This window comes from Pezoporus flaviventris, unplaced genomic scaffold (assembly GCF_033815535.1).
Source record: "Pezoporus flaviventris isolate CSIRO_AGI_PZ_B2104156 unplaced genomic scaffold, CSIRO_AGI_Pfla_v1 ptg000013l, whole genome shotgun sequence".
NCBI classification, from domain to species: Eukaryota; Metazoa; Chordata; class Aves; order Psittaciformes; family Psittacidae; genus Pezoporus; species Pezoporus flaviventris.
The window spans coordinates 30180993-30193096 of record NW_026892561.1 but is presented as its reverse complement, the minus strand read 5'-3'; the positions used below and the strand labels follow the sequence as shown (position 1 = coordinate 30193096).

Genomic DNA, 12104 nt, shown 5'->3' with positions numbered 1-12104 from the left:
GTGGGTTGGCCTATCAATCAACCCCTAATTAAAGTTTACACAACCCCGTCTATCTTGCTGTGGCAGAACTCCTATAGCTGCTGCAGTGCTTCTAAAGCCATTTTAAGGTTTTAAAATCTTAGCTTTTACAGGGAAGACGTAACATGCAGCCAAAGCAAATATTAACATAGTGATGTTACAGAACTGTATCACTATCAAATCCATTCTTCCATACTCTTGGGGAAGAAGAGCCAAAGAGAAAACCTTGGCTGTAGTGGCACTGCAGGTCCTCACATAGCATCCAACTGTGGTGCCTAAGCCTGCTAAGTAGCTATTTCAAAATATAATAGCAACTTTCCTTGTAAGCCTACTTTTATCCTTGATTTTTTAATGGAGGGAGATCCTTCCTAACAACTAAGTCTTTTCTTTTCTCTGTGCATTTTCTTTTGTCTGTTTCTGGGAAGTCTGAAGAGTGAACCCTGAGTCCAGCCATACAACCATAAACCATTACTCTCTACAACAGGATCTCAGTTTCATTGCCAGACAGAAAGAGGAGAGAGGCTATGCTAGGAAACAACTACAGCCAGCCACTGAGCTATCTCCTCAGTACATTACTTCTTGTGCTGAGCCAGTATCTAATGGCCTTATACGATTCAAACACTTTAGTCTTTAATTCTTATAGGATTATTTGATATTAATGGCAACAGCAGCTGAAATCTTAACCCTTTGTGAGGAACTTCTGTACTTTCCTCCTATGAAGGATCCCTTAAAAAAAAAACCACACATTAATTTTAATGAGATATTCTATGTCTCTTCAACCCTAAATAGAAGTATTTGGCACTCATTAATAAATCCTTTCTTTCTTTACACACATCTTTCCTGATCAATACTGGTTTGTTAACACTGTGACACAAAGACTACTTAAAAAGGAGGCTGGGTGTGCATAATACCTCCTTGTTCTTTCAAACATCCAACTTTGCACAAAGCTGCCAGAGGACAGCAGCATCCTGGCTGCTAGCACACTACCCAGGCAGCTGAGGACAATGCACAAGCCTTACCACAGGCTGACTTGGCTTCACCAACAAAGTAGATATGCTTCATGAATCAGTTATATTTCTGCTTTAGCCTAATCCCATAATAGCAAGCATATGTGCTTTGGTACCTACAACCAATACTGTAAGCCTTTTGACAACCCTACAGAACACTACAGTGCTTTTTACACCCAATTAAGATGCTCTAAGTGTTACATGTTACACTTTAACGATACTATGAATGTACAGTTCTGCTGAATGTACAGTTCTGCTGAAATTATACTTTCTAGATGGAAAAAAATTCCCTTTAGATCTCCTTTTTCTAGCTCCTTATTGTGCACAGTAATTTGGGATAATTCAGCAGGAAGCTTTAACATTTTTTAACTTGAAATCTGTTTGTAACACTGACTCCTGGAATTGTGCTTTGGAAAAGTCAGATCAGTGGTTACAAAAGGTAGACTGTAAGCTTACTACATACCTCCTATTTCCTTCTTTTTCCTTCCACATTACTGTAAGTGATCAGTAAATAACACCCACAACTTTAAAGGGAATGAGCAGGCATGTGCAAGTTTCAATGCAGAGGTTACACAAACCTATAAGTGGCTTTAGGATGGGGTCTTTAATACACGTGGCAGTGCCGAGACAAGTAGAGGACAAAACACTCCAACCAACATAGCTGACACCCATCAAGGCAAAAATGTTCCGAAATTAATTCACTACAAGCAAGTACTATACCAGACACTGAAATTACACATTTATAGCTTTGTTCATACCTGTTCTACTTGTCATTCAACAGAAACAGTATCTTTAAATGAAAATACTTTAAAATGTTAGTTTCTCTCCATCTCAATATGTGTAAATGTTTAAAAGAAGTATCCTACATAGATTCCTTTGCAGAGTCATTATCTGCAACCTAGAGCAATTTATGAGTAAACGTCTAGATACAGAGCTGTCACTTAACCAAGTATATGCTAACAGGATATTTCTATGCAATACTGCTAAGAAAATAACCCTGAAAGCGTTTATACACATGCTTAATTTTGATATGAGTAGTTTCAATACAATCAGGAGAACTACTTATGGTATAAATTATGTTAATGTCTAATTATTTGCAGAACCAGGACTTGCAATACAGCTGTCATTGAATTCTTTGATCACATTTGTCAATGCGTAAGAAACTTCTTAAGCTACCGAGCTATAAGTTTGTGTATCAGTATTGTGGTATTAAGATGAGAAGCGTCATCTGAAACTGGCAGTAGTTTTAACTGTTATGCCAGGCAGTGGCACACTACACCCAGCAACATCTTACTACATTAAAAAAAAAAAGAAATTGTTTTATATGTTAACATTTCCTTACAGCTAACATCAAGGTAAAGAAGTTACACAACAGCTGTCATAAACCCGCTTATTCCATTCCTTTCCTCTTCCTGCCACACCTGCAGTTAGAATGGACTGTTCCATCTGTTCTACTCAGAAGGCTGGATTCCCACTCGTGATTTGTCCAAAAAGAAGTTGGGGGGGAAAAAAAACTGCTTTCAAAGGAAAGAAATGGGAAAATAGATGCTTGCAGGATATAAACTTTCTGAGATATCTCATTGACACAAATCTAGCAAAAGTTTTACGCTCCCCATCAACACAGCTTCATTTCTGGAAAAAAAAGTATGCTGGATTAACAGGTAAAGGATGGATTTATGATGCAGTCTCCTTGAAAACCCTGGTGATCCAAGAGAAATGGCAGTTTAGTTTGGCAAGATGGTTATTTTTTACTCTCAATATAAGCAAAGATGATAAAAGTCTTATAAATGTGCCAAACGTGAAGCAATGGGGGCTGTCTGGGAGAACTTATCCCTTCACTGGCAATGCTTGTTTTTGAAGCAGCAGCAGCCTGGAGCTCCCAGAGGAGGTGGCCAAGCTTCCCTGTCAGAGTGCTCTGCTTCTGCTGCAAAGCAGGGTTGCTGAGTGATAAAAACTAGATTAAGCAGAGGAGTTTGCATACCCGATTTTGCCTATTCAGGTGCATTTCTTTAAAAACCAAAATAAACTCTGAAGCCAAGACAAGTGTAGTAGTTAAAACTCCTGGAAGAAATCCTTACAGTCACATTCCGCCTAGTGCTCTGCCAAAGGGTTTTACCCTGAGCTAATTCTGCAGTCTGCATTAAGGAGCTGGTTAGGAGGGAGACCAGTGGTGAAAAAGGGAAAAAAACATCCAACATACCTCCCTTTTAAGCTAAGATCCTACAGCATCCTGTAGTCCTTTCTATAGGAATTGAAATATTGCAGGGATTAGCACGAGATGTAGCCCACAACAGCAGCAGTCTGAACACAGAAAACAAACCCCCAGGAAATAAAGCTAACAGAAAGGATTTCTTGTAGACACACCCAGCAGAAGCAAGTGTTAAAAAATACTCAAAATCTGCAATACTCCCTCTTTTGCAAGAGGGCCTAGCTTAATTTTTGGGAAAAGCCATGGGAAATGGTCCCATATGAACAGAAACAAGAGATTGGTATGTACAATGTTTCTGGAGGAATATCACTCCAAGTATTGTATTGCTTTTCTGAGTAAACTCAAAAGCTTCTGATGTAGACTTCAGTTGCACTTGAGTTTTCCAGTGTACTTGCATGTACAGCTGTGGTATTTTTTAAAACCAATTTTACTGATACAGCTCTACTGGCTACCACTCCAACACCCGTGCATTTCTATCAGTAGAGGTAGGTGCAACTGTGTCTGCTTGTAAGTTCCTGTTTAATGCCAAAATCAGTGAAGGAGAAAGCACTTTCAGGATACATAAGGCCCACATTCTTAGTTGCTGCATTCATGAATATTTAAAGCATAACTCGCTATCTGTGGCTCTCCCAAAACCACGGGAAGTGTAGCGTACCAGAAGAACCAGAACAGATGTGCATTAATCAGGTCTACTCTGAGCTCCTGGCATCTGTCAGTGATTACGTCCAAGAGCGGTACATAAGCACTAGCTGTAGAAGGTCTCCTGAAGCTGTCTAATAAAACAAATTAGAACAGCTGTGAAATTTTCATGCATGTAACACTGTGGTTAACTGCAGGCCTAAATAAGACTCTTAAGTCCATGTTTTCATATATGCATTAAGACATTATCAAATCGCATTTACGTGTACTTGCTTTTTACGTTGCCAGGGGGCAGTACAATCAGAAGACAGCTTAAAAATTAGCCAGTGAAATTTTCATATAAAAATAATGTAACTTTAAGACAAAAGCCAAAGAATAAGTATCTAAGATATCTTTAGTCTTCAATTAGCTCATTAAAACAGAACATATCCTTTAGAACATATGTTACAGATATGCTACATGTTTTATCTTACAGAAATGCTACAAATGGGAACCTACTGTCTCCATCATTTCAATATCTTTCCAATGAACATTGCCAAACATTGTACCTTCAACTACGAAGTTTATTTTACAACAGTAACTGAAGACGGAGAAAACAAATTAGAAAGTGCTTAGCAACTTCCCTCCAAAATAAACCCAGTTATCAATTAGTTCTCTACAGCCTTTGGTGCCATTTGGATAAGGCTCTCACTACATATTAGCACATAACAGCAATGGGTTGTCCTAACTTGGAGCTTCAGTGATTAATAAATTATTAATAACATCTGCTGTTAGTAAGCTCAAACAGTTGTAATTAAAACCAATGACCCTAATGTTTATCTCTGGAAGGTAGCAGTAGAAAGTTTGTTAGCAGAAACAAAGGAAGAGTCTAATTAAAGGAAAATGAAGCACAGAGTTTTCTGTAATCCCAATTTACTCTTTAAGGTCATCAGTTAAATAACATACATATTAATCTACCTGTCATAAACCTTCCTTTCAGACAGTGTATGTGCATTGACTCCTTTTGATCTAGGTCAGCAGTTCTCAAACTTTAGATCAGTGACTCCTTTTCAGGAATACTTTACAGTCGCCCTGAATGTCTCCCTACAAAATCATATATTATGCATTAATTTGCATAAAATACAAAATACATTATTTGCAGACACATACACATATTTAATTCAAATATACACAACAACTTTATCAGCACATGTGCCCTTCTTTCCCTGTTTAGGGATCTTGGTCTGTACATAAGGGGAGTGGAGCTGCAAAAGGGAGGGAACAGAAGGTACAAAATACATCCATGAACATCCATACACATATGATGGGAAGCAAAGGCTGAGAAGGTGCTGCTGCCTCAGAGCCCAAGCAGCTTCTGAGAGTGTCAGTAACTGGGGAAATGCATATTTTTTCTACACAGCATGTGAGAGAGGGAAGATGGAGACACTAAAATCCCGCCGCCTGGGGCTGCAGCACTGACATGAAAATCTCCTGCTAGAGGGACAAAGCAGGGCCCCCAGAGCTTTCCCCCAGAGCTGCCTAGTGGCAGCACTCCTCCTGCTGACCCACAACTCCAGGCTCCCTCACTGCAACAGCAGCCACTTCTACATCTAGCTCTGAAGGGACCTCAAAGAGCAACTCGCCATGCTCCTTCCTCAGGCTACTACAAGCTCAGCTCATGCTGGCCAGTGGACAAATAAAAGGTGCTTGGAAGCTTCCAGTGAGGCAATAGGAATGCACTACAGAGAAAGACAAGTTAGAAGAGGTATCAAGAGCATCTGAGCTATGCCATCCCTTCTCTACCTCCAGTCTTTGAAGTACGCTTGTCTCAACATGAGCTAATTCTGGCTGCAGTTTTTTCAGCCGGTCACACCTAGGCATTTGGGAACCTGAACCCTGAATGTTCTCACACCTTCTCAGGATCCATTCTGAACCCCCATTTGAGAACTGCTGGTCTAGTTTAACTAGCAGCATGCAGAACTACAAACCTAACAATTTAATGCCCTCTTAGTGCATAGCAGCATACAAAGAGTAAAGTAACATGTGCTTCAGTTACCTCTGGCAAGACTGTTAAGCCATTGCATTTCAGTAGCCTGATGATGAGGATTTTGATGAGGCGTCTACATGGTTTAGAGTATTTCCAGACTTCAGGAAAATACTACAGTGGCAGAGATAAGGGTAAGCCTACACAAGGAAAACTAGCTGCCAACCTACCCCTTACAATTTGCTCGAGACTAAAAGAAACAACTGAATGCATAGCATTTTACCGTTATTAGTACTTCCACAAGGTCTGTGGACACTTCCGTTATTTCAGTCCAAAACCTGCTGTATGTGGCAAAAAACTTTCAGAATACAGCAACACAATTTAAATGGTGTTTAGGCTGGGGTGGGTGCTGGGGTGTTAAACTTACAAAGTACATGTTGGGCAATATTTAACCTATCACAGCATATTTCACTTCATGTTTTTGCATGAACTACCACTTCAATTCAAAGTATTACTCAGGGTTTACCATGAACCTATTAATTGCTGGAAACTACAGAGTATAGTAGTATAAACCTGGTATAATCAAAAGTACATTTTAAAGTCTTTATGTGGGGAAACCCCCATATATTTAACAAAACACCACAGTAACACTCATGCCACAGTGAAGATGTTGGCGTATTACTGTCAGTTCTGTCACTGAGAAACTGTTGTTTAAACCTTCATGTTCACCCCCTAGGATTCTTTCAATGAATTGATACGTGCACAGATTTTCAATGCAGGTCCAAGCTTAATATTCATTGCACTCATAAGGTGATCCTCCTTCAACAAGAGGAGAGCTTGTCCATCAATTTCTTGTGCTCTAAATTCATCCGCAATATCTTGACAACCTACAAGGAAACAGAAGAAAGAATTACTGGGTTAGAAATGTGCATTCTTAGATGCAATGACTGTCCACACTAGAGCTTTTCAGCTACACAATTTCCAGTGCTCATCCCTTCAGCTTGACCTAAGACACATGCAAGAGTCCAGTATTAGGATGGGAACTTCTGAGATAATCTGAAAGTAATTTTTACTACAGCCTCTAATTGCATTGTAATTATTGGACAACTGCTCATTGGAAATTTCAAGTCTTAACAAAGACGTCTTTCTCATTTCCTTAAGAGGAACAACCACCATGATCTCAGAGTTGGAAGACACTAGCAAAATACTGCTGAAATAACAATCAAGTAAGAGCATAATTCAAGTGGGCTCTTTCCAGCACTAAAAAGATAAACGCACATTCTACAACTCACTGAGAAAATGTACACAGCAACAATTTCCAAAAAGTGTTAATTCCATCTGTATGTTACCACCAGTGGGTTAAGTAAACAGAACTTTGATTTATGGGCTTTAGCATAACTGTCTCACGACGACATTTATCATCAGTTACTTCAGTGACTATTCTATACACAGCAGCAACTCCCTTCACGAGTGCAATTCTGAACGCGTTGGATTTAAAAAATAAATTACACTCTTTTTCTGAACATGAAATAATATGGTCTCAGGTTACTGAGCCCTACAATGTAAGAAAAAGGACTATTCATGCATGGGACTGTCCCAGGTAATTTAGGGCTCCTTTCCACCGAAGAACACTGTGGAAACACAAGGGTCCTGAAAAGATGTTCTGGAGATCTGTTACGCAGAAACAGTTAGTTATGCCTGGTTGCATGGCAGCTTTGTTACATGGACAAAAGTCTTCTAACAATGTGAATAAGAATACTCATTGTCAGTTGTTTATGTGAAGCTTCTTTCCCCAAAGACATGTTTTTCATGTTTTTTTATATACTTACGTTCTCAATCCCCTGGTCTCTCCATCTATTTCAGAGCCTTTCAGACACATTTTAATTTGTGCTCAACCTAGCATTCCTGCTTTCAATTACTCCTCAGTTAAGCTTTTTTTGGGGGCATTTTTATATTTTCCCCTGTTCTAAAAGTATACTATTTTAGAGATGAAAATACTGTGAAGAACTCCTTTTCCACCCCAGATGACAGCAATTAATTAATTTCATGTTCTTTTGTGTATTCAGATTTAAATTCTAGAAAGAAGAGGTAGTCCAATTTCCTGCTGGATTTAAAAACATGTAAGAAAAACTGAAAGGACATGTGGAACAAAGTATCAACATCCAAACCTTAATTCATTTGGATTATTACTGTCCAGTGGTCAAGGTTGGACAATGTTAGCTTTTCACAAAGACAAAAGCACAATTTTTTTCAATGATTTGTTAATTAATTTTAGTATCGTGTTAATTGCAGGCCTCATGCAACAATTAGCTGCCACTTTATTAGGGAAAAATTAAAAGATAATCTGAAAAGGTTTTATCATGAAATAAGGCTATACCTCTAAACCTCTGTAGTTTAGGTTACAATTATATGAACTACAGTCACAAAGGTACAACAGTTACTCTGTAGCAGTTTACTAACTTTTAATCAGAACTAAGGTCTATTTTCCACAGCATTTAAAACAACATAACTTCAATAAACAATAAATTCTCAGTTCTTAGGAATTATTTATTGTAACAAGAAATTAGAGTGGTATCTTTTTTTTGGGGCGGGGGGAGTTTGTCACAAATAGTATTTCTACAGCCACTAAAATCATCAAAATGTTTTAGTGCTTGCATGTGTCCCATAACATTTACTTCCAATATTTCATGTGCGGTGATGCACTAGTGCAGCCCAGCTACAAACTGTACCACACTCAATAGGAAAACATTTTTCAAGAGCCCAGAGTTGTCAGAGAGCACCTTGGAAAGGTGCTGCCAATTGCAGCTACCAAGTGAAGATAATGCTGCCATTAACATGAAGAAAAATCTTAAGACAACTGATCATTCTTAGGAGGATTTAAGAGTTCTAGCATCATAACAAAGATTATTATTTATATGTTGACAACAGACAAAATTATGTCCGACTTGAGACCTGAACATGGCAATTGTCACACCACAGCATTTGCAAAGAAACTGAGAGATCAAGAGGTTTTACATTTAGGAACAAAAGTGGTCCTATTAAAATAGATTACTGGTTGTAGTTGCAGCGTTCTTTTTTTTTCTTTACGCAGGATATGAAGCATTTCAATGAACTTCTCCTAAAATACTCTTTATCAAAGTGATTTTGGAAAAGCAAAGGATGAAAGTTGAATGCATTTAAGTCCCTTCATCCAAGCACACTGTGTATTCTTAAGCACTTTAGCAATTGGTTGTTGTGCAATAACTGAGCTAAAAAAAAATGATGGGAAATGGGTGAAAGACCATTAATCTTGCAGCTGAAGAAAGAAAGTAGGAGCAAATCCACTGGGGCTTAAACTGTTGTCTCTTCCCCCAGAAGAAATGAGTGTCCACAAACTTCAGTTCTCCAAAAGGCTTTAGAGGACCTCAAGGAAAGCCTGACAACACTTGACTGCAGTTAGGTCTCGGCTACAGACTCTACACAGAAAGCGGTAAATCAAAACAGATGTCCCTAATGTTTCTGGAAAGCTGACAAATCACTGTCTCCTACAACATGGCAGATGGTCTGCATGGACTGCACCAAGTATATATTGCAAAATAGCATAATGAAAGTCAATTACATTACTTCTTGTATCATTCAACTCTGGCAGCATCTGAATAGTATTTTTTCAAGAGAGTGGCTTGAGAATATACTGAGCACAATAAACCCTCAAATTGCCAAACAACATGAATGTAGCTATATAACAATCAAAGTTCTGGCAGGTTCTGAATGTCATTTTAAATACCTATTGAACTTATGTTTTTTTTTTAAAGAAGTATTTTCCTTAATATGGATGGGAATGAGTAATTATAATAAATTTTCATTAAATACAGAGAAATACAAAGCTGCTTAAAATCTGTCCTGGGTTCAGCAGTAGCAGTCATGTTTCTCCTCCTTGGTAGCTGGTGCAGTGCTGTGTTTTGACTTTCGGCTCGGGAACAGAGCTGATAGAGATATTTTGGTTTGGCCAAGGACTTTGTGAGCCTCATGCTCTGCCAGGGAGGAGGGGAAGCTGGGAGGAAGCAGAGACAGGACACCTGACCCAAACTGACCAAAGAGCTATTCCATACCACAGCACGTCATGCCCAGGATGTAACTGGGAGTGAGCCGGAAGGGCTGGGAGACTGCAGGGTTGGAGGAGGTATCGGTCGGAGCTTGGTCGGGCTTGGGGGGCGAGTTATCGGTCAGCTGGTGCTGAGGTGTTGTATTCTGTTCCCTTGTTATTTCCTTTATCATTATTATCATTGGTGGCAGCAGTAGTGATTTGTGTTATACCTTAGTTACTAAACTGTTCTTATCTCAACCCGTGGGAGTTGCATTCTTTTGATTCTCCTCTCCGTCCCTCCGAGAGCAGGGGGAGGGCAAGAAAGGGGGGGGAGGTGAGCGAACGAATTACCTGACTGGGTTTAAACCACGACAGTTCTTTTTGGCGCCCAACGTGGGGCACGAACCCACGACCCTGAAGAGACTGGAGAGATTTGAGTGGCAGGGTGTGTGGGACAGTATGGGCAAGTATCTAGTCCACTGGGCCCCTCCAGGGCTGCGCCCAGGCGCTCCGCCGCCGCGCAGCGGAAGCGTGCTGGGCCCATAACCCAGAGGTCGATGGATCGAAACCATCCTCTTTAAAAAGAACTGTCGTGGTTTAAACCCAGTCAGGTAATTCGTTCGCTCACCTCCCCCCCCTTTCTTGCCCTCCCCCTGCTCTCGGAGGGACGGAGAGGAGAATCAAAAGAATGCAACTCCCACGGGTTGAGATAAGAACAGTTTAGTAACTAAGGTATAACACAGATCACTACTGCTACCACCAATGATAATAATGATAAAGGAAATAACAAGGGAACAGAATACAACACCTCAGCACCAGCTGACCGATAACTCGCCCCCCAAGCCCGACCAAGCTCCGACCGATACCTCCTCCAACCCTGCAGTCTCCCAGCCCTTCCGGCTCACTCCCAGTTACATCCTGGGCATGACGTGCTGTGGTATGGAATAGCTCTTTGGTCAGTTTGGGTCAGGTGTCCTGTCTCTGCTTCCTCCCAGCTTCCCCTCCTCCCTGGCAGAGCATGAGGCTCACAAAGTCCTTGGCCAAACCAAAATATCTCTATCAGCTCTGTTCCCGAGCCGAAAGTCAAAACACAGCACTGCACCAGCTACCAAGGAGGAGAAACATGACTGCTACTGCTGAACCCAGGACAAAATCAAAGATTATCTCTTGTATAGAATACAAAAATACCCATACCAAAATAACCCAGATTCACCATCTGGTAAAGTATTGTAAAAGTAATGGTTTCAAAACAGAAACCACATTTTAATAATAGTATTTTTGTTTTCATACTTGGGAGTGAATTGTGTTTATGTGGTACTTTAAGTTTTCTAGGACAAGAACTACTGTTTATTCTTTGCAGAACCCTGGATCAGGAATTTACAGAGTTAACTAGAGCCTCAAATCTATAAAAAACCAGCAGCATTATAGTTACATCCCAATAACACAGCTTAAGTACAGAAACATGAATGACCATGTCTCAAATCTAAGGAGCTTTGCTTGTTTTTACAAACATCACTGCAGGTTCCCAAAGCAGAGGATGTAACTTAATTGCAAACCTATCAGAAGAAGCATACTTCATAGTTTGCCATACCTGAAGTATGTCATACTTGACATACTTCAAGGATGACTTTTGCTGATTTAAGACATCCCTTACTCAATTCTTTGCCTGATCCACTTTACAAAAGATTTTTTCATAACAAAGCGTATGACTTAGCAATGAATTCCTTACAGGTTATCAGCCTGATGGGATGCACACACAAAAAAAAAGTTTAGCATTCCAGAAGAAGTAGAAAATCAGGAACAGACTTCACCTGGTTTCAATGTTTTGACATGTGAGTTACATGGGTAAGAACAAAAATTCTTGTATGACTGCTATTGTGGAGACCTGCCTTGTTAGCTGGAAGGGTTACAGTATCTGATCACATAGAATGGCACCCTTGGGAAAGAGGGGTAGTGAAGCTTTAAAGCTTGGGACAGTTAGGAAATGAGACGTAAGTGTCAAATAACCTGAAGATGACAGAAAGGTAACTGTGAACACTGAGCTAAAGAAAATGTTTGTAAATAAGGAGAAAGAAATTATTTTTTTCTGAGAATAGACTGCATCTACCAGTATACAGAGTCTATACACAGAAGTCCTCTGCATTTCAGTTACTGAGCAAAGCTATGCAAAACAGTTTAACTTCATAGATGAAACTTGCTTATTCC

General features: G+C 39.8%; 1 protein-coding gene across 4 annotated transcripts in view; it reads right to left on the bottom strand.

Moving 5' to 3' along the window:
- Positions 1-4249: 4249 nt before the first annotated feature.
- Positions 4250-12104, bottom strand: part of PHC3 (polyhomeotic homolog 3) — a 33658-nt gene continuing 25803 nt past the window's right edge. For all 4 annotated transcript variants that reach the window (XM_061452566.1, XM_061452567.1, XM_061452568.1 and 1 more), the window contains one exon: positions 4250-6723. In XM_061452566.1, the coding sequence (XP_061308550.1) occupies positions 6569-6723 (155 nt within the window). In that variant the 3' untranslated portion in view covers positions 4250-6568. The remainder of the gene's footprint in view (positions 6724-12104) is intronic.